This window comes from Chionomys nivalis, chromosome 5, assembly GCF_950005125.1.
Source record: "Chionomys nivalis chromosome 5, mChiNiv1.1, whole genome shotgun sequence".
NCBI lineage: Eukaryota > Metazoa > Chordata > Mammalia > Rodentia > Cricetidae > Chionomys > Chionomys nivalis.
This window is the reverse complement of record NC_080090.1, coordinates 17,969,431-17,993,732: the sequence shown is the minus strand read 5'-3', so window position 1 is coordinate 17,993,732 and position 24,302 is coordinate 17,969,431. Positions and strand designations below refer to the sequence as shown.

Below are 24,302 nucleotides of genomic sequence, written 5' to 3'. Positions count from 1 at the left end.
TATTTTTGTTCTTCACCTGAAGAAAGAATTAACAAAAGTCATGTATGCTTTTTCAATTTTCACTATTTAGATTTTGAGATTTAGAATAAAAAGAAAAACATTCAAGAAAAAAATTGAAAATATTAATAACATTTTCTAAACTGTGCACTTAAAATAACGAACCTCAGCTACTTTATTAGTAGTGGCTCCTTTCATAACAGTGCATAGCTTTTAGAGACAGGATCCTGCCATATAGTGCAAGTCTGGGACAGATTAAGTAGCCCAGGCTAGCCTAGACTGCAGCTGGTCAACTGCTTTATTTTGATAACTTAGGGCCCTTAATTTTAAATACCAAAATCTCAAACAAAACAAACTTGGGGTATTTTCATTGTTACCAAAAGAATATGGGAGAAAGGCAAGTCATTAAACCCTTGGAAGCAAATTATACCAGAGATGCATAAAAGAATGACTACCAATGTTGCTAGACATTTCCAACCAACAATGCTTACCATATTAAATGAAAGAAAAACCTGCTCATGACTTAGTCCAAAATACTGAATCAAAATAATTGTTACATATGTTAATGTGAACAGTATAACAGGAGGTAGGTAACTTCAAGATCTTTAAAGTTTAAATGGAGAACAGAAACATTGACCAGTATGATTCCATGTTCTTTTAAGCCTTATTTTCTTCTCTTTTCCCACTCAAGATAATACAATTATTTTAAACAGAAATGTTATATAGCATCATAGACATTCAATTGTTAGAATCAAACATAAATCTGTTAGTAATCATTCCATGCAACAACTATTTAGTATATTCTTCACTGACATGGACTGGATAATACAATAGGATTTCAATGATTTAGTAAACAACACCCAAACTATGATACTGCATGGTCACCTTGTATATATACTTCTAGTCATAACAGATACTAGCTGTCTTCTGGAAGCTAGTATATAGATCCATTTCTTTACAGTACAGTAGCAAAAGCTAGTAATAAAGGCCCTTGATTCTCATCCTGTCTTGATATTTGACCAAAAATTATTTCATATCCCCAGTTCCCCTCTTAAATTCCATGACTGCAATTATGTAATATCTAATGACTTAATATAAAGAATAAAAGTAGCAATTTTCCCTTGAGAAATTATGGAATTCTAAGATATTTGATTTGTTTTACATAAAGAAAAGTGAATATCAAGATCTATATTCAAAGCAGAAATCAAAATTAGTCTGTCTATATATAATATGAAATCTTATACTTGTTTCTCAGACTTGCCAAGTGGTTCTTTTTAGACCACATCTTAAAAAAACCCCTCATACTCAAGAATAAGGAATAAAGCTGGATTGTCCATATGGAAAGAGCGAGTCATTCAGCAGAGAAGAAGGTACTTCATGCTTCTTGCTAACACAGCTTACATCACGGCTCACGTCAGGATGCAAGGAAACGTAAATATGTTAATGTGCTTGAATGGGGGTGAGGTAGGAAAACAAGCAGTGTTTCAGAGGAAATCAGAGCACACACCAGAGAACACAGCACAAAAGGGAAGGAACTGAGAAGATCCATAAGAAACAAATAACAATACCTAGCAATCAATTCATTAATGGTAGGTTAAAGACTGACATGTGGAAGCAGACCAGAATAACAAAGAAAATGTCATTCATCCTCCAGGAAGCGTGACTGTATTCTCTAGCTTCAGTCTACATCAGTCCTACCAGAGTCTACGACTGTCATTATCAAAGCCCCTGACCAATGGAGACGGAAAGAAAATAAGAGTGGATGAAAGCAGCAGAAAAAAAAACCAAAAACCAAACCCCCGACATTTACAAAATACTACTTGTTTTGAGTCACGGAGGATGCATTATAAATCAAGCAAAAATAAAGGAAAGATTATATACCAGTGTTCCTCCACTTTTAACTCAAGACTTAGGCTCACTTAGCTTGCTGGAAAAGAATCATAAACCTTCAAGTCTTCAAACAGCTGGTCTACCCTTCCTGGCCTTTTCAGCCACACCCATATAAGTAGTTGATTGTGAGGTAATAAGAACACATTTATTACATGAGAATACACACAAAGCTATCTGTCTCACTGCTGTCAAATACTCTTAGTGGCTTCAGCTTAAATACAAATAAGCCAATAGCACTTCAATACCGGCAGACTGTATGTACTGATTGCAATTATATTCAGTTAGGTAATTACTCCAGTTAAATGCTACAACAGGACTTTGTGAGATAATGCTCACAAATAATTAGCCTTCCAATTTAGTTTAACCCACATATTAGTAATTGTTCCATGAATCCACTTTCTTCCACTGAAATAAGTGAAGAGTTAATTTTCAAGAGCTCCAACCACAAATGTAAGTATATAAAACATAATATATATGTATTACTTATATTTTATATAAATATACATATATATTTTCTCTTTACATCAGCGATTTATTTCCAAAAGGGCTTGAAAAAGGTATATTGCTTCTCTTTGGGTTCAGAAGACATTTGAAATTTCTGATTTTAGAAGCATAACATTATTTTTAGAATGGACAGTAATTCTTAATATAATTCCGACAAACAAATCTAACTATTATCAAAAAAATTAAAACTCCTAAATCTGTTCAGTTATTTTGTAATCACTTCTTTGTCTAAGACTTTAATTGGAAGTACACTGACTTCTGAATTTTGCATTTTAATGGAGGGGACATTAACCCTCTAATCTTAACCTTATTTTTGAATTATTTTGCTAAGAGAGCTAGAAATTTAATTTTAAATAAAGACTCCACACACAGAACATGCTAATGTTATTAGAAATCTGGATCCAATTACCTGAAGGAGAGCCATGAGTGGAGGTCACGCTTTTGACCTTGGAGTCTGATAGCCGCGAGATACTGTTGGCTCTAGTTCTAGGAGAAAATTTATCTGATGGCACTAATCTGGCTCCACTCCTAATGATGGCTTCTGCAGTGCGGGAAGAGGCACTACTTCTTGATATTGTTGCTTCAGAGTCACTGCGGGCAGATAATGAGCCAAGTCTTGTTCTTCGAGGCTGAGCTAACAAATCAATCCGAGAGATGGCTCGCCTTCCCGTGGGTGGTTTTGATGTGGAACTTGTGGTGGACACTTCAGAGGCAACAGATGCTTTGTCAGCATCAGCAAGTTCACTGTCGGAAGCTTCACCAAGCCGGGCTCGGCGCAGAAGGGAAGTCCTGGTGGGCCTTGGCCTTGGGAGAGTGGTCGATTTACTTGATGAACCAGAGGCAACAGGAGAAGTCTTAGACTTTGTTCCTTTGCCTCCTTCCAGTTTGGAATGTATGTTGTGCTCATCAGCTGAGGTGAGTGGAGTCCTCCCATGAGGTTTGCAGGAGTATGTTTCCTGGTCAGATGACATAATGTCAGAGATAGCAGAATGAGGTACACTAGAGGTCTGGTCATCATCTGTTAAGTCTACAGAAGGCTGCCGGATTCTTCCACTGGACTGGACAAATTTTCGACCATCTGCTCTTGTACCTATATCTGTAGAGCGGCTTTTTGCTTTCTTTTCAATTTTCTCCCTAGTGCCTGACTTTGCAGCATCTTTGGAAGGGGAACTCGTGGAACACCTGTCTTTATAGAGGCTAGTGAAACTCTTCCGCTTTTGGGTGGACTTTCTTTCTGTCTCTCCAGTAACCAGACTAATTGTACTGGCTGTGTCTACATCAGATTCTGGTGAAATAGAATTGTCTCTATTGTAACTAGGAGTATCTGGGCCTTCATCAGTTTTATTATTATCCTCACGCAGTTTAGCTTCTAGAAAAGCCATCACTGCTTCCGTGTCTTTTAGAATCAAGGTTGTGTCCATGCTAGAATCAGTATCCAAAGAGTCGCTTCTTTCTCGAAGTCTGCTTGCAGATGCCAAGGCTAAGGAAGTGGGAGCAGAAGAACTCTGCTTGTTGATATGGGGAATAAGCTCTATGGGTATGTTCGAGCTGGGCTTTTCTATGGTGAAACTCCCTTGACGCACTAACGACTTTGAGGACTCTTTCTTGTCTCCTTTGGAAGTCTGACTTTTTGGAATTTCCTCAGCTTTTCTTCTCTTGCTTTCATTTTGCATAACTCTTTCTCCCTTGCTTGTAGAATGTCCTGAAATTCTTTCTACAGGTTGGGACTCTTGCTTAGAAGACTCCTCCCTATATTTATCTATGTGGCCGGAAGCACTTTTTGAAGACAGTTTAGCAGGAGTCCATTGGGCCTGCTCCTTCTGTTCCTGTTGTTGTTGGATTTTAGCTAATGTTTGTTTTACCAAAGAAGTTTCTTTATCGGTCTCACTCTTCTCCTTGCTAGAAGAGCTAGCTGAGTAAGGGAGGGCTTTATTGTCGCCACCAGTTTTAGGAATCTCACCATTGACTGCCCTGTTCATTTGACTCAGGCTTCTGTCTACATCAGGCTTCTCGGGCTGGGGTACCTGGGCAGCAGATTCTTTTTCCTGCAGTTCCGTATCTTGCTTCTCTCCTATCTCTGACCTCTGTGTTAGCACCTTTGCTCTGGAGCTCTCCAGAGGCTTTTCTTCATTTGGGAGCTGGGGAAGAGTTCGCCTCTTTCTCTCTCCCTGATTAGCCAAGGAAGCTGCAAAGCTAGTACTTCTCAGTGAAACACCAACTTCACTAGCATCTGTCTCTATAAAATAAAAACACCAAAGTAGAAATTCATTAGAACAAAACGATACAAATATAAAAGTGTCAAATTATACTACATTTTGAGCGATAAGTCTAAAAATAGCCTCGGAAATCTGTACTTCTTGAGGGGGGCACCTTAGCCCTTACAAGGCATTAAAAGAAATCTGTATCAATAAAAAAAATGTGAGAGTAGTAAAAAAAAAAAAGTGGCAGGATATGTCATAACTTTATATACCAAGGGACTTTTAAACTAATTTTCTGGTATATTAAGGCAGCTTATAAAAGTAAAAGACTACTTTCCTTCTTCTCAAAAATAAACACTTTGAAGCAACAATGTAGAGACAAATTTGATAATATTAAAAAGTTTTTGAGGGGATCTCTAAGTTTGTCTTTACTTCTGTAAAACTAATTATAAAAAATTTAAGTATAAATTGACAGTTTAGAATTCTATATACTTATAGGCATAAGATGACATTATTGCTTATGAACATAGTGAAAAATAATTAAATCAGTACTTTGATAACTTAATTCATAATATAAATTCATATATAAAGCTCATCTAGAAATGATCACTTATCTTTAGTTTATGATTACACTGTAATGATAGTTGCACATTTTCTAATAGACTGGCATATCAAGAAGGGTATTTTTTTAACTGAAAAGGAAAACCATGAAGCTTTAAAATTATACTTGAATAGCAAAAAAATTTACAATAAAAAACAGTGTGTTGGAAAATGAACTACTAAATCATAGTAAGTATCCTTTTGCCTTTGGCAGGTTCAATTATTAGCTAGGTGAAAGTTTTTGAAGGGAAAAGGAGTTGGGGCCAGGTCGTATAGCAGAACACTGTGCATAACATAAAAAATGAGTTCCTCAGTTTACCCACAACACTGCGGAAAGAGATAGGCTTTATTAGTTAGATATTTTCTACTGCTTATATTTCCCTAAAATATAAAACATTAATTAAAGCCTAGCATTTACTCAAAGTCAACATACTGTTCAAACATGAAATATATGAATATGCTCATTAAACTTATTTACATAAGTTTAGCTTGTTTCTTTTTAAGACACACGATCTATTTATAAAGAAGACAGAAAAAGTAAAAAATGGAGAAAGAGGAGAAAAAAAGAAATTACCGTTTTCTACAGCTGCAGACAATTCCATTAACCTTTCTTCTGGATCATGCCTTGTGTGATTAGCAGCCAAACTAGCCCACTGTGACACCCAACGTTTGCTTCCAGATGAAGCTACCCCTTCCTAAACAAGGAAAACAGAGTGAGACAATGCAGCAGTTCTGTCAACGCTGATTGTCATGAAAGAGACCTTCATTCAGTCACATCATGTGACACTGAAGCCGTGACTGAAGCTCAGCTTGTTATGCTTCATATCTAAGAGGAAGATTCTCTAACTGCCCCTTTCAACCAGATTTTACCATCACTGAATTTAGTGTATCATTTCCTGTGCTTATACAGTAACAGTGCCAGGCCCACTCCAGAAGCTTACAGTTTACATATCACAGCTCTGCAGCTAGCCCAGTGGAGTCAGGTTTAATCCATTAAAAGGAACAGAGAGTCTAAAGAGCTATTGAAGTACCTGCTAGTCCTCTACTCTCTAGGAAATCAGGCAGACTCCGACTTTCATTAACTATCAAATATGCGAGGACAAGTCTTAATAGATTTCAAGAACCAAAGCCTGAGACTTTTTATGGTATTTTATGTGAAAATAACTCTATGAGTTTTTCTATATCCAGTCTGAACTCAGATCCATTTGTGTTTAGATTTGTCTTTTAGACAAATGTTTTTTGAACCCTTCTAGTGAAGTGTATAGGTCCCTTAACCCATGAACACAACACCCTAGCATTTCTTAAGACAAGGGTAATATAAACACTGTATCTCTCAAGCCATATCAGAGGTGAGAACAGCCGGTGAAGTAAAAAAAAAAAAAAGGGGGGTGGGTGGGTGGGGTAGGGAGTGGGGATGCTGCGAGTATCCAGCTCTGTGGAAGAGCACTTGCTCAGCACACACAAGGCCAAGTTAAATCTCTAATAATACAAACAAAAAAAGACACCTCTCCAAATCTTAACTCAGGAATTCACACAAAAACTGAAATGCCAATAGGAAATGGAAAAAAACAACATAAGGTTTATTTTGAACTATTTAAAACATACCTTATTAAAAAAGAAAGAAACCCAAGTTACTGTTTTAATTATGAATAGGCTAAAGTTAGTTACTTATAAAGTAATGATTTCATATAGATAGCACACTGTATGGTTTCAAGAATAGATTAAAATAGTCAAGAACAGAGATTGATGTATTTAGACAAAAGGAGTCCAAAGCTATTTGCCTTCTTGAACTCCCTTCCAAGGTCCTGCAGTACTTGTCCACAGCTCTGAGCACTAAAGGCAGAGCACATCATCCTGCACTATGCTGAGAAATCCACGAGAGGGTGGTCCTGCAACAGGTGTTTCCCCAAACAGGTGGTTTTACATACTTAGGACATGCTGTGTTTTGTTATAATGGTCTGTCATGTGATGGCTGTGAAGGTAGGAACTTATTAGAGCTATATGAATTTTACTTGGCATGGCTTGAGGAAGAAAGAAGAGGGAATATAAAGTAATTCACAAAAACCTTTCCCTGAATTTATCAAAATATCAACACACTACTTGATATCACTATTGATAACTACCTGTTTTCAGGGTGTGAATAAAAGAAACGACAAATTTCTCTAAAGGGGAAATAAAGAACACTAAAAAAGCTATAGTTGCTTTGACAATTTTCAGAAAATGGCAAACCACTGAGGAATAGTTTTAATACTATTCAATAAACATACCTATCTCTAAAGCTATTTAATTTGTAAGAATATAAATGAAATAGTGTTATATAACATGATTTTTTAAAAATTTATATTTACCCACCATTCACTTATAACTAATTCTTTTCCTTAAAGAAACATAATCTTAAGAGTAAGATAACAAATTAAGAAAGCGAGGCCAGGTGAGGAAGCGGCTCAGTGATTATGAACACTTGCTATACAAGTCTAACAACTGGAGTTCAAATATCCAGCAATCACATAAAAAGCTGGGCATGGCTATGTGTGCCTGTGGAAGGTCCTGTCCTAAGGAGTAAGGTGGAGTGTTAATAGAGGAAGACACTTGTGTACTTCTCTGGCTCTCACATGCACGCACAACACACACACACATGCACGCACGCACGCACGCACGCACACACACACATCCACCCACCTCTCTCCCAAAAAGTAAATAACCAAAGTTCAAATTCTGGCTCCACAAATGATAACATTTAAGACCACAGCAAGTTAATTTCTATGTTCTGCATTTTCCTAATTTGTAAAACAGCCTGACGGCTTCCTTCCACTGAAAGTTGCTGCCAATTATCTGAACAAATAATACTTCCAACTCATACAAACATTTTATATTTTCTTTTGCTACATAAAATGGAGTGGAAGTTTGAAGTCATTGCTATGTCAATCAAGCTACCCTCAGTTGTCCTCCTCATTGCATCCTGGCTTGCACCGCACGGCACTCACTGTAGTGTTTAAGCTGCACCTTTCACATGTTTCCTGAGCTCGGTCGTCTACATCCAAACACATACCTCTTAAAAAGCCTAAGTAGTGTGTATTTCTGTTTTGTCTCATTGTACTACTTACAAAAAGGGGAATATTACTTTTTTCCTGAATTGTAATTATTCTCCTAACTTTGAAAGAACAATGAAAACTAAGAACTAAACCAAAACTGCTTTAAGTTTTCATTCAAAATAAAAAGTCAAAATTTAGTTTTTGAGGTATTTTACAAGACGAGATCTATATCAACACTTAAAATTACTTCCAAATGATAAGAACTTATATTTTATGCATATAAAAAGAATCGCATACCTCTGAGTTATGAAACCCAGGTGTGCTGAATGGCTTTCTTTCTTCCATTACTACTGAAGCAGAGTTGATAGCCCAATCTTTAATCAGACCTTTATGCTTTTCATTGATAATAGGCCTACTATAATCCTGATTGTCATCTATTCCAAACACCTAGGAGGAAAAATTTGTTTCACAATGAAAATGAAAGTGTGGGTACCAGGTTAGTATGTGAACATCATCAACAGCATCAGAAGCAAACAAAAATATCCTAAATTAATCTCACCTAGCAATTTTAGAAACAGGGAAATTTAATGACAGGATGACTCCCCAGCTGGACTGGACAGAAAGTCAACAGCTGAAGAGATGGCTATCCTTTTTAATAGTTAGCAAATATTCTAGTTGATAGAGGGAAGTATTCGGAACACTACATTAGATGTGCTGAATGACTTAATGACTCTGAACACTGCAATCATGAGAAGAGTCTGGAAAGATCTTCAGCATGTTTTTAGCTTGTTTCATGTTTCTATTTTGGAGAAGCATATAAAAAAGAGAAATATATGCCTCTTCTTTATTTGCTTTTTTACTAAAAAAGTTTCATGAACATATATCACTTACATTTATACATGTAATTTCCTAAGGTGCCAAACAAGATTTTATTGTTGATTTTTACAAAGTACAGCATTTGTTGAAAATGCAGGTTCTTGGTCTACTCACATAGATCATCAATAAGTAAATGGCTGTCAATGATCAACACTTTAAAAAGTTCTCAACACAGAGACAATAGTCATACGATTATATTTTCCCAACAGGAAAGACTCCAGACTGTCATTTTATGGCATACAAAAAAACCTGGATATAATACTTTGCCAACAAATTGGAATAAAGCAATAGCTAATTACATTTAACATTTTATTTTAATATTCAATCTGAACTTGGTTCAACTGAATGGATAAATATCCCTCAGACTTACTCATTACTATTACTATATGGGACACTGATCATTACAAGCAGAAAAATATGCCCTTGAAGTAGCAATCTGTAGAAATGTCCTTTGAAATCTTCACTTCCTACAAGAGAAAACCACTTCCAGTGGTGCCGACTCTTCATGCTGATTCATCTACAAACGTGTGAGATAGTATTCACAGCGACACTGGGACACATGAAGCCCGCAGGTTGTAGGCTGGAAATTGATGGTCATATAATAATCTGATAAATTCTGAACTGTGCATTTAGTAGAGACTATATCTCTAAATTCAGTGAAATATGGAAATTTTACCACTAAACAGCTTTATTGCTTAATTTAATTTAAATGCAGTTTTCCAAGAATTTGATTAGAATTATCATTCCTTTAAAAATAAGTTGCACATTATTAACTTAAGTTAAATGAAACCATTAATAGTACATGGAATGCAGGATATAAACAGGAATAAACAAAAACAATTTCTTTGCTTCATCCTGCTAAACATCGGAGTGAACTAAGCAATTAAAGCAAAGAAAGAGAGTATAACTGGGTCTTGTTGACTTTACCCTGATTTGTAAGGAAAGCAACATTAGAGCTTAAGTGGCTTGTGGATCTTTTGCTAAATAGTTCACTACAAATTTACTGGTTAGTTATTGCTATATTACCAGAAAAAGCAATGACTCAAATTTGAAGTAAAATAACCATATATGATTCCTTACATTTTGCATCACTGTGGTATGTCAATTTATAGTTTCTGATTTTGTGACAATTAACTGAATCGACTTCCTAAAATACAATCACCAGAGTTTCCAATAAATATGGTAAACCTCTTCAAAATACTTCTAATAAAAATGACTTGGACATTGCATGAATAGATTAGTATTTTGAAAATGTAACAAATTATACCCAGAATTGTGCTCTAATGGGAGTTGAAGGCAACAGAGCTCCCAGCGATTTTCTAGCACATTCCCTTTAAAGTACCATCTGTTAGAGAATTGCCATCTTCTTTCTATACAGGTAACAGGGCAGGAAAAATTCCAGTGGGACAAAAAAGTTTTGAGATTTCACATTTATGATTTATTAACTATTGAGGCACTCTCAGAGTGTAGTCCAGAATGACCTAAAACTCACTATTCATCTCACCTCAGCTTCTCAAGTGCTATAATTACAGGCATGAATAAGCCACCATGGCCAGCTATTAAAACACATTGAAAAATATGAGTAAGATAGCAATGGCTAGTCTACCTTAAATCAGTACGCATTCGTGTCTCACAGACATTCGCTTGTGACAGCTTGCATGAGGAAACACAGTGCACAGTCAGTTACACTATCTATATGCTTGGAGGCATGCATGTTTTTTGCATTTCTAAAGTACACATTTTGATATATGATCTAATAATGATCTAGAATTTGGGAGTGTCTCAAACACGAAGAACGGATTTGTAAGATTTTCCATCTTTATCATTCTACACTGTCACCAGGAGATTTCATCCATATGCACATAACTATTTGATTTACCAACTGTAGCTTACCTGTCATCACGGACAGCTCAAGACACTTCAAAAACAGTCTGTTTGTCTTAAGCTCATTATTTCCTCTGTTCCCTACTCTATTTGGTGTCTACTACAACTTCAAACTTGTTCATAACAAAAATCTCTCTCCTTTAGCCAGGAATTCTTTAGGCTGGAGAAAGATACATACCTGTCTAGTACCTTTCCTTACTACAAGAGTCACAGAACAGACACAACAGGAGCTCTTTGGGGTCTGACAGATTACTGAGATAACTCTCATATAATCAAGGGGAAGAATGACATTCACATGCTATCTACTGCTATCTCCTTGATCCCGAGAGATCCGTACCCTGGGACTCTAGTATTGGGGAAAGAGGAGAGCACCTTTCACTCCACAATACTGCACGTCTCACAGAACACAGTCTCAGGCTTCACCTCAGAATATGCACATACCATATTCACTGTAGAATTCTCACCTACACCTCAGTGGCTACTCTAAGCAATTAAAACTGGCTACTGAGGCATGGTATTTACTAAATGTACAATAGGGAGGACACTACAGGAAATTTAAGTCTGTATGACTTAGTCCTACTAGGATCTAATACACACACACCCAAGAACTTTAGAACCATACAGAGGCACTCCATTATTAAACCAAACACCTGTGAATACCAGACTTTTAGATTCTGATCTCAACTTTGGATTAACATAAAAGAAAGGAATCCTCCAGATGAAACAGACTATTATATATAACACAAGTGAAGCCCATGACTTTGGTTTTTCCACTACTAGGTTATTATTTAAAAGTACAAACTACAGAGTCCAGCGTTTCATACATTTCCATTCAAAATGGTAATAGTGGGGCTGGGGACTAGTAGTACTTCTATTAAGTAGCTGATTTGTTTTTTTTGATATTTTATGGATATTTATGTTCCACCTATCAAACAAGTACCCAGGTCAAATTATACATATTAATATCAGATAAAGGAGACTGGTTCACTGTAACAGAAAACAGAGCTCAATGTGAAAGGAGGGGGAGGGGGAAACTATGTTATAATTATAGCAACACAAATGAAGAAAATATGAGAATTTCATTGCATAATACTTAATTTATTAAATTAAAAATAGAACTGAGGGTATAGATAAGTGGCAGAGTGCATATCTAACATGAATGAGGCCCAGTGCCAAAAAAGCCACACTTCTCAAAGAAATGTGGAAGCTAATAATGAACACCAAGCTTTTGTAGGTTTACACTAATTAAAGGATGGTGAAGGACTAAGATTTTAATCCTAACAAGGTGTCAAAATAAAAACACAGTTGAGTTTTAGACCAGAACAATTTTTCCACAAAGAACAAGATCCTGCTGGCTAAGTCAAATGGGGTTTCTATAAGTTAAATCATTAGTACAGGATCCCACACCTGACAAAAGAACATTTAAGAAACAATCCATTTTGGCTATCCTGAGTTTTTTGCTTTTCCATATAAGTTGAGTATTGTTCTTTTGAAGTCTGTAAAGAATTTTGCTGGGATTTCGATGGGCACTGCATTGAATCTGCAGATTGTTTTTGGTAAGATTGCTAGTAACTTCTGGAAGCATCATGATCCCTGATTTCAAACTCTACTACAGACCTACAATACTGAAAACAGCCTGGTATTGGCATAAGAACAGACAGGAGGACCAATGGAATCAAATTGAAGACCCAGATATTAATCCACATACCTACAAACACCTGATTTTTGACAAAGGAGCAAAAAATATCAAATGGAAAAAAAGAAAGCATTTTCAACAAATGGTGCTGGCATAACTGGATATGAACATCTAGAAAAATGAAAATAGATGCATATCAATTGCCAAGCACAAAACTCAAGTCCAAATGGATCAAAGACCTCAATATAAAACCAACCACACTGAACCTCATAGAAGAGAAAGTGGGAAGTACACTTGAACATATTGGCATTTCCTAATATACAGATCACTTTCTAAATACAGGCCCAGTAGCACAAACACTGAGAGAAACAATTAATAAGTGGGACCTCCTGAAACTGAAAAGCTTCTGTAAAGCAAAGGACACGATCAACAAGACAAAACAGCAGCCTACAGAATGGGAAAAGATCTTCACCCACCCCACATCAGACAGAGGTCGGTCTGATCTCCAAAATGCACAAAGCACTCAAGAAATTGGCCATCAAAATAACAAATAATCAAAAAAAAAAAATGAGGTAAGGTACAGACCTAAACAGAGAACTTTCAACAGAGGAATCTAAAATGGCTGAAAGACACTTAAAAAAGGTTCAGCATCCTTAGTAATCAGAGAAATGCAAATTAAAACAACTCTGAGATCCCATCTTACACCTGTAACAATGGCCAAGATCAAAAACACTGATAATAACTTATGCTGGAGAGGATGTAGGGTAAAGGGAACACTCCTCCATTGCTGGTGGGAGTGCAAACTGGTACAGATTGCAGCATTATTTGTAATAGTCAGAACCTGGAAACAGCTTTAATGTCCCTCAACCGAAGAATGGATAAGGAAAATGTACATTTACATAATGGAGTACTAAACATCAGAAAAAACATAACGACATCTTGAATTTTGCAGGCAAATGGATAGATCCAAAAACATCACACTGAATGAAGTAACTCAGACCCAGAAAGACAAATATCATATGTACTCACTCATAAGTGGTTTTTTGACATAAAGCAAAGAAAAACCAGCCTACAATTCACAACCTGAGAGAACCCAGACAACAAATAGGGCCCTAAGAGAGACATGCCTGGATCTAAACTACAAGGGAAGTAGAAAAAGACAAGATTGATTAAATTGGGAGTGTGGGTATTATGGAAGAGGGTAGAAGGGGAGGGAAGAAAATAGGAGGGGAGCAGAGAAAAAATGTATAGCTAAATAAAAACAATAAAAAAAAGTCAATCCTTGAAGGACAATGCTGAATTCCAAGGATATATTGTCAAAGAAATCAAAATGACCTAAGAAAGTTGGTTTTTTTTTTTCTTTTGGTTTCTCGAGAATGTGTTTCTCTGTAGGTTTGGAGTCTGATCTGGAACTAGCTCTTGCAGATCAGGCTGGCCTCGAACTCACATAGATTCACCTGCCTCTGCCTCCTTAGTGCTGGGATTAAAGCTGTGTGCCACCGGCCAAAAGTTTGGTTCTTAAATTTATAGTATGTTCCCAGGAAAATATAACTTAATTTTTAAAAAAGAAAAACACCTTAAAATTCATTGGAATAAATATACAGTAATTATTTAACACTGTGATTCTGTTATTTGTAACTAACTTTTCAAATGTAAAATTTAGAAAAGGTTGTTACAAGAGCTCAGAATGGGTTAGGAGAGACCATTTACCACTTCCTGTTCACAGCATTGTTATCTACAAAGATAGACTCAAGCTCAACATTTGTCAATAAATGAATAGATAAAAAGATCTATCATAGAATTAATTAAGATTTATGATAAAAAGGAATGAGTAACAATGCATTTCACAACATAGATGAACCTTGAAGACAAAACTGGTCGGTCATTAAAGGCCACATATAGAATCTGAAATATCCAGACTAAGTAAATGTATAGAGGCAGAAAGCAAATAGTTGCCAATGGGTGGGAACAATGGGAAGAGACTACTGATGCAGTTTCTCTTTCAAGTGATGAACACATTCTGGAGTTAGGCATTGCACTCATACCACAACAGTATGAATTACTACAGCTTCCAGACTGTACATTAATGTTTTACTTTTGAGAGCTGATGTTCCACTAATCACCATTCTGCCTCAGCTTACTAATTCCTGGAGTTATAGGTGCGTATTGTTAACACCTAACTGAATTGCACATTCTCTATGACTAAAATACCCAATTTTATGTTTTGTAAATTTTACTTCAATTTTTAAAATAAGTACTATATAACCTTATCTTTTCCTTGGTGCATTTTTCTGAATAACAAGAGTTTAACTTCTTTGTTATATAGTTAAATTACTTATATAGTCAAAATTTCTAATTTTTCCACCTTTTATATACCACCTCATTAAATCTGACTGTTTATCAGTGACTCTTTGTGCCAACCAGATTTTAAGCTGGAGGTGTTAGATATTGGTAGAGCTCAGTAGGTCCTACTGTCTTCCACTACATGGGTACTTTTACTGAAATTAACATATCTTCTTTTCTTCTGACCTAATCTCTATTCATTTACAGCTTTCAATACTATTAACTAGCTAAGCTTGTAACACAGACAGGACTTTTCAAGATCAAGATGTAAAAACTAGTTTTAGTTCATAAAAAAAAAAAAAAAAAAAAAAAAGCTTGGCAGTTGTGGCGGACACCTTTAATCGCAGAACTCAGGAGGCAGAGATGGGAAATCTCTGTGCGTTGGAGGTCAGCATGGTCTACAGAGCAAATCCAGAACAGTAGTTACACCAAAAAACCCAGTCTCAAAACACCAAAAGAAAATAAAATATTTGGGTATCATGTTGGGTTTAACCAATCTATAAATTTACTGGAATACATCAGCTAATATATCAAAGATCATATAAATATAGTCAATGAAAAAGTACATCAAACTTTTACACTCATGCTTTCAAAAGATAGTTATGTTCTACTACAAAACAAGATCATTCTAGAGATGGCAGGCAGAATTAAATCAGACAGAGATTACTTCTATAGAGGAAAAAAAAAAAAAACATGATAGATGCCCTGATAGACAGTACAATCTAGTAGCTACTCTAGGGGCATCAGATAAAGCCTTTTAAGAGAGTTACAAGAACGGAGTTCTTGTCTTAGTAAGACATAAATGAGTTATGGAGGGGCTGGTGGGATAGCTAAGAGGGTACGAAGGCACTTGTTATCATGCATGACAACCTCCCATGAACTCAAACGGTGAGAACTGAATCCCCCCAACTTGTCTATCCTCTGACGTCTACATTCATGTTCTCTCTCTCTCTCTCTCTCTCTCTCTCTCTCTCTCTCTCTCTCTCTCTCTCTCTCTCATACATACACACAGATGTATGTAATAAGTGTTACTGAAATGGATGGTAATCATGGTTGTACAATGTTATAAATGTATTTTAAAACACTATACTAAACACTTAGAATGGCAAACTATATGTTTTTTTACAATAAAAATATTCAAAGAATAAATAAGGTGAATTATGAAGAAATGGGCATGTAAGAATACAAGCACTTATTGGACTGAACATTAAGAGAAAAACTTCAAGATTTCATAAAACAATAAACAAAAGGAAACAATTTATTAAATGTCAGACTTCTAACAGACAAATGAGTTCCTCAGTCAGCTTTGAAAATTAGCATAGGATAGTTTCTTATACCCATGAAGGAAATGAAAATGGCTAAAAAGGTTTGAGAATTAGACAGAAAAGAAGTAAATAATTTTTCTTTTCTCAAAAATAAACCAACTAACCAACCAAAAAAAAAAACGATGGGGAAAAACATTACCATCAAAATTCAAAATGCAGAAATCTAATGAAAGTCCTACAATAACATCTGAGGCTCTCTGAATTACTCTCTTGGTTTCCATACACATGTAGATTTTTAAGTGTATTCCAGTTTCTGCATCTATTTGGCTATGTCAATGCAAATTCTCTGTGGTATGTTTATATGTGCAAGTAAGTGTTCATGTAGGCATGTGTATGTATGCATTCAGGTACACATGCATGTTCACTGCACATACGTGTGGAAGCCAGAAGTTATTATTGAATGTCTTCCTTGATTGCCTTTCACCTTAGTTTCTGAGACAGAATCTCTTACAAAACTTGGAGTCTATTGATTAAGCTAGACTGATTGGTCAATGAGCTAAGACAGGACCAACTATCTCTGCCCTGTCAACAGGCCTCTTGCTCTGTGGTTACAGATGTGTATTGCCTCTCCTGGCTTTATATAATTGCTGAAGATCCAAATGTAAGTCCTCATGCTTGTACAAAGTGCTTTACAGACAGCCACCTTTCCAGCTCTTCAAGTTTCTGATTCTGTATATCACGTTTTCCCTGGCTCTGATATAGATTCGATCTTGCTGTCACTATCAGGATTCAAACTGTCACTTCTGGATCCATGTTCTCAGTACTTGCTTTCTGACTCATTGCCCTGTCCATTTTATTATATGGAGTTTTCGGTCTTGTTATTTATAGTCTCTTGGGTCTTTCCTTGGTCAAGAACTAAAACTAAGTAGACAATTTGCTACCAATGGGAATCTATAAATGTTGATAAGTTTTTAATAAATCTCCACAACCTTCAGAAAAAATAGGAAGTAAGTCCTCAGTGTCATATACAAGGGACTTCAATTCTCTTTCTCAAAAAGTAACTATGGTCTTCTGAACAAGACTTTCTCCTTTACTGATGATGCCCCCCATCTGGCTACTCTTGCCCTTCACTTTCTGAATAAGACTGGTCTATTCTTTTTATGAAAACTCTGTTATCCTTATTACAGGGGTAATTGTGTTTTGCCGAAAAAGAAGTCATCTGGCAGTTAAATCTAGTATTCATTGAGAATACTGAGGATAGTTCCTATAGCCATTAAGTTTATAATTCTCTTTCCTCCTCAGGCAACTAAGGACAAAACCACAGAACTAGCAAAGTAATGATAATGCTTAGGATTAGAGTCAACAAGATGATAGTAACGATGGAATCCTCCTTAGATTAGACAGCTTTAGCTATTATATTAGATGGCTGAGATGTGTAACCTAAGACCTCATCTTGGGAGCTACTGTAACATTTCCTTCAATATGTTAAACTTCTCAAAGCATTCAATATACTACATTAAATTTATTTGTAATTATATTCCACTATACTTATTTCTTGAGACAAAGAATACACAGTCTTTTCAATTAGAATAATCCTCTCCTCATGCAATGTCTGGCACACTATCAATGAAATAATTACTCCTTAAAAGGGAAGTAAGAAAGGGAGAAGCTATATGGAAGCTTTTGGGTACCAAACAAATTCAGTTGGACAACAGATGCTCCAACTGTTATCACACATACTCAAACTTCAAAGGGAACTGCAGATGAATGAGCATGTCTGTTTACTACTCTGATCCAAGGTGCTGCTTGTGCTTCAGTATGGTTTCTCTTGTCCTCCTTTTTCTCTGCATCTATAGGATACTTTGTCTTCTTCAGATACATGAATCCACTTCTCTATGTCTGCTCCTGCAAAACAAACTTTAAGCTGACCTGACTTTGGCTTCATATTTAAGCAGACCTACTGGACTCTCGGCTCTCTTACTGTGGTAGTTCCATGATAATGGAGTGATTATTTTTTCTTTGAAGCAATCTTGGTTTTAGTTTACTGGTTTGTCCAAATGAAAAATGGCTAAATTAGCTATTCAGTCACATAATGTCATTGTTTTTAATGGATCTTGCCCTAAAATCTTTGGTTTCTCCATTCTGAAAGTGATGATATTATTTTTGTCAAATATAGGATTCCTTAAGAATAAAAAAGGCTACATATGATAATTTTAAACAATAATTAATAATCAGATTCTGCAAACTCCTCACTGCGTATTAGTTTCCTAAAGAGGCCCATTTGTAGCAATGCCTTTTTTTAATGGCTGGCCCAGGTCAGGCTGGTCCTTTACACTGTAACTTCACTTTGGCTTCATATTTAATCCTTTTAGTGCTGAAAGAACTTTCGAGAACTTGCTAGTACTTTGGGTAGAGAGTCATATGTGGAAATGAATAATATAAAATGTAATAATCAGAGATCATTTATATACAGTTCTCATAATAGACACCATAATAAGCATACTATGTGTTTTTAAATTCCTGTTAAACTTAAAAAAACTCTTCATTTCAGAAATGAATGACACTTAAGCTTAAAGTTGTTGATTTATCCCAAGAGCATAGTACATGTAGAGTTTATATATTTAATTCCAGATGCCTGCAAGTAGCCATGTTCTTAACCTCTGTATATATAAAATCATAAAATAATATTTTAATGGAAAAATATTAATCACTGTCAATATTAATATTAGTTAATATTAATATTAAGCCAATATCAATGGCTTTTTAAAACCCATACTTCTTATTTAACATCAGTAAAAGCATATACTTTTTATTTACAATAAAAACATTTAACAATTATTTTCAAGACTAATGGGTCTCAAAGTCTGGCATTATGTGACTCTTAACAGTAAAATAATTAGACTCCTCAATAAACTTATGTCTACAAATTATGTATGTATACCAGAGAATGCATCATAATACTACAGAACAGACTAAAATAGAAATGATACACTGAGAATTAAGAGAACATAATCCTACTATGTTTTCCTGCATCCCAGAAGGTTAGATCTTGACCACTGACAGGACAATCTGACAACTCATCACCTAACTAACACATTCCAAATGTTAATGTGCATAAGAACTACATGGTTATCTTATTTTAATCACAGATTCAATTCAGTATGTCTGTACTGGCCTCCTAAGTGATTCAATGTTTTACACTCATGAGCACATTTCGAGTAACAAGAATCTAAATGAGATTAATGTTTAGCCAAACTTAGGTTGCTGTTTTCAAGGAAGTAAAATAAATAGCTCATTCTAAGGTTAACTCTTCACTATCACAACAAAATTGGGAATTACTTTTTAAACCATACAGAAATCATCATATAAATAAACCAACAACATCAAAGAAATATCTGAAATATAGACAATCATTAGGACTGGGTAAACACCTGACTAAAATATAAAAACTGATTTTATTCTGATTTCATCAGAGAGAAGTAAAAAGAAAAAAAGAGAATCAAAAATAATCACAATGTATGCTTTTTAACCTGCTTCCAAAATGAAATTAGTAGGTAGAAACCTGTTAATATTTATATTTATTTAATAATAGCAATATATTTCTTTGTTCAGTTTTGATATAAATAAATGCAAAATGGCATTACTTTTAAAGCCAATAAAATTTATATACCTTCAAAAGGCCCAGCTAGTTTAACATAGAAAACCTTACGTATAGAACTTGGGAAAATTCAGAATATAAACAAATAAAATATTTTGTCTTGCTGTTAGTCTTCTAGGTCCCTAATAAAATTCTAAAGTTCCAATACCACCAACTGAATAAGAACATTTCACACCAACTCTCCAGTAAGGTCCAACAGTCAAAAACCCCACAAAACTAACATCATACTCAAATTTCAATTATTTACCTTGTCAATCATTTTTCTTGCTTCCACCTCCTCACTGTTGGGATTCTCTAACTCAATGGTATAAGTACCCTTGTCACTTTGGTCATCATCATTATCCTTTTCTGAAGTAGCAGAAGTAGCTTGATTTTTTAACATTTTATCCATCTCCTGGCTTGGTCTGTGCCCAAGACTCCCTGAACTTCTTAATAATGCAGTTTGTAGGAAGGGTATGGACACCGATGGCTCCTCTGATTTCTGTTTTAACAATTTCCCATGTGGAACACCATGCCCCCCTCTGTGATGCGTAGAGCTAGTCTGTAAAGACAAAGAAACCACTTTGGCATCTGCTGGTGGAGATTTTGCTTTTTCAAGTTTTGTATGTGGTGTTGAGAAAGTAGTTTCCTGACATAAGATTCCTGAATTTTGAGTAAAAGAATATGACCTCCTCTTTCTGGAATGATCTTCATCAAAGAATGCAATCATAAAAGCAGTTTGACTTACAACAGTTTGGTCTTGATGCTTTTCAGTAGACTGGACCTTCTTTTTCTGTTCTGAGTGATGGCGTCGTAAATGTTCCTCAAGAGTTGCACGCCTGCTACAGCGCCTGTGCGCACCAGCATTCTCTGAATCACTCTGTGTGCCATCATCGTGTTTGTTTCCTAGACACAAGAAAGAAATGATATAGTAGCAAACAAAAAAATTCCAAGGAGAAAATCAGAAGCACACACAAAACTGCTATTTGTTTTGACACTCTTCCCCTTTCTAATATAAAGTCCTCAAATGCAATGGTTACAAATACATTTAATCAATCAACAATGAGGTCCTTCAGTAACAACTGGATATATTACTTTTCTTTCTCTAAATCCTTATAAAAATTTATCAGAGACTTATAAGCAGTGTTTCATCATTTCTCATAGTCTGTACTTATAACAGCAATACACACTAATTCTGTCTCTGAATCGTAAACCTTTGTTAACAAAAAACTGACTTTTAAGATTAAGAGTAAGCAAAGCCTCAACCCTACACAAGAACTACAGGCAAATAAGAAAAGCTGAGTGGAAGGAATAGTCTTCCCCAAGGAAGAACACACCATGGTTATCCAGTATCAAATGGCTAGCCCTGCCTGAAAACACACACAAACAAGATTATATAGACTAAGCAGGTTATGCTATGTATTGAGGAGTTACGTTTGCAACGAGAATTAATGAAAAAAAGAAGGCAATAATTTGAAAGAGACAGAACTGAGAAGGGGTGTCTGGGAGGCTCTAGAGGGAGGAAAGGAAATGGGAAAATGAAGTCATTATAATCTCAAAAAAATAAAAGTAATTTTTTAAAAGACTTGTGTAACAGAAACACTTATTAAACAGAATATGAATGTCATAAAAATGGAGTATATCTAAATTATGATATTCAATACTTTTAAAAGTTCAGTATAACTTTCAATGAAAAGAGTGGATTTTGTAGCTTCTATTAATAATGACATAATTTTTAGAAATGCTTTCTTAGCAGAGATTTCTAAACTCTAGTGGCTTCAAAGAGTTAAAGGATGCTGAGAGCCCTACCAAAAACAATCAAGCCTACGACACCCTTCCGTCTACTAACTTAAATGGTACAAATATAGGCAGATGTCATGTCCAGAAACACAGTGAATTTTGACCCACCAGCCTCCTAGCAACAGTTTTTCTGGATCAGTGCAAAAGTTACTCTAGGCATGATCCAGATGGAATCATCAATCAAGGATTAACTAAAATCCTTTGAATCTAGTACACTGGAAAATATATTGGCAGGTTCCAATCTTGCAGAAGTAATCTGATTCTGAACATTCCCGAACATTTCCAGGCTATCTACTCTAATGTGAACACCTGCAGATAACATGTTAGCCAACAAGTCAATCGGAAGACAAGACCTGATGTGTATGAAAGAATATGAGCTGAATATCTAGGGGAAAGGATTTAAAACGTGCATGGGCGTATCCCTAGTAAACCTGGAAGCTACCAACAGTGTTGATAACTTAACACAAGAGAATTCCCTACAAAATGTAGCAGATAAAAGGAACAAGGATAGACAAGGGAATGGTAGAATTGAATGACATCTTGAAAAAGATACAAAGGGAGCTAATAAGGTAAAAATATTGGGGGTTGGTCTCACTCAAAGTGATATAGTAATATAAAATCCAAATATATCAAAAATGTAATCTGAAAAGAAAAAAAAAACCTGTTTAGTAAATGGAATCTCTGCCACTGATAATTTAGGAATCATGGATAGTATATGGAGTAAATATAAATATAACTGCTAGTTCAAATGCAATTTTTTCTACAGCACTGCTTAAAGCATATTGGGGCTGATAAACTCAGTAAGAACTCAGTTTGCTAAGGTCCAAAATAATATTTTCTGTTCAGCCAGACTTACAATCAGAATTTTTAATGAAAACATCGTTTTGTATCTTTCCTGTTACTAATCTGTTGGAGATTCATCGTTTTCTTTCTTGTAAAAATCACTATTCCTTCTAGTGCTTCTGTGTACTACACAAGTAAGAAGGCGAGGCATCAGGTCAGAGCTGCAATCTTCTGTTTCTACTCAGCAAAAAGACCACCACGAAATGCTCAACATGCCCATCACTAATTATGTCTAAATCAGATGTTCATTTACTGTCTCTCAGGTTAGCTTGGCTGTACTCCGTAACAAGTTATGGCTAAAACAAGCTGCAACTCTCCTAAAGGGTGAAAGTGTATGGGCTTTGTGAACATTATTTTCCTCACTGTCCCAAAGCGCGTGCACTTTACTCTTGTAGGAGCAAGGCATCTATCTATCTATCTATCTATCTATCTATCTATCTATCTATCTATCTATCTATCTATCTATCTATCCATCCATCCATCCATCCATCCATCCATCCATCCATCCATCCATCATCAATTGTTTAACTCATTTTTATAGCTTCTCAAAGTCCAAGTTTTAAGAAATCATTATTAACTACTATCTTCACTTATTCACACCCCGAAACTGTTGTCTACTGATAGCAACTCTGATTTCTGAAGCAAGTCAAACATCATCTGTGAATAAGCATGGAGAAATAACATGTGTCTATTTGAGATACAAAGTGAGTTACTGCTGGGAAAGGATTTTCTTGAAGGGCTTTCAAAAGGGGATAATGTTAATTCTGAAAGAAGAGTTCCCAGCAATGGTACTACACTGGAAGATGCCTACCTGTAAATCAAATTAAAAGTGGACAGTGAATAGATTTTTGGCAAAAATTTAAAATATATACTGATCAGTGTAGAGATAGTGTTCATATGGATGGACACTAATGATCCTACTCTTAGCATTAAAACTTTATTTATTTATTTATTTATTTATTTATTTATTTATTCATTCATTCATTCATTCATTGGTTTTTCGAGACAGGGTTTCTCTGTAGCTTTGGAGCCTGTCCTGGAACTAGCTCTTGTAGACCAGGCTGGCCTCGAACTCACAGAGATCCACCTACTTCTGCCTCCCAAGTGCTGGGATTAAAAGCGTGTGACACCACAGCCTGACTTTTTTTGTTTTTTTTTTTTATGCACTAGAACTTTTTTTTTTGGTATGATCTTACTATTAATTAGGATCAAATAGGTCTCAGTGAAGAGCAGAGAATAAACCAAATTAATGGTTTAAAATAATTGTTAATACAGGAAATAATAACAATGACACTGTTATGAAAAAAGTGTAAAAGATTTTTCTAAGCATTTATTTTATTTTACGTCTATAAGTGGTTTGCCTGCATGTATGTATGTTCAACCTCTGAGTGTCTAGTGCCTGAAGAAATCAGCAGAGGGCACTGGACCCCTCGTTGAGGATTGTATGTAGCTATCATCTGGGTGCTGGAAACAGAACCTGGGTCCAACTGCTGAGCCTCTTCAGTTCATGAACAAAGATTTTTAAATGGTACCTTCCTAAAGGATCTTTTCAATTCAACCATCAAATTATTAAGAACATAAATTTTAAGACAACTTATTTTCAAGGTATATACTATCTTTGGTATCATACTAACTTATTAATATTATTCATTAAATTTACATTAATGGTCAGTTTACAAATGCTCCTTCAACCTGTGTATGCATATTTTTCAATTATATATAAATATCATCTAGTAGGAGTAAATATATCATACATCAGAACTCAAAAACCTTTATGCCAGGTGATTACTGACAAGT

The 24,302-nt window shown here is 35.5% G+C and overlaps 1 protein-coding gene across 9 annotated transcripts in view; it reads right to left on the bottom strand.

Annotated features, from left to right (window-relative positions):
* Cep170 (centrosomal protein 170) overlaps positions 1–24,302 on the bottom strand; it is a 90,409-nt gene that overhangs the window by 24,140 nt on the left and 41,967 nt on the right. For 4 of the 9 annotated variants that reach the window (XM_057769343.1, XM_057769344.1, XM_057769341.1 and 1 more), the window contains exons 9-13: positions 20,611–20,768; positions 20,131–20,424; positions 8,519–8,668; positions 5,764–5,884; positions 2,801–4,627 (exon numbers count right to left, since the gene is read on the bottom strand). In XM_057769343.1, the coding sequence (XP_057625326.1) occupies positions 2,801–4,627; positions 5,764–5,884; positions 8,519–8,668; positions 20,131–20,424; positions 20,611–20,768 (2,550 nt within the window). The remainder of the gene's footprint in view (positions 1–2,800; positions 4,628–5,763; positions 5,885–8,518; positions 8,669–20,130; positions 20,425–20,610; positions 20,769–24,302) is intronic. The other 5 variants (XM_057769345.1, XM_057769347.1, XM_057769346.1 and 2 more) reach the window with 2 other exon arrangements.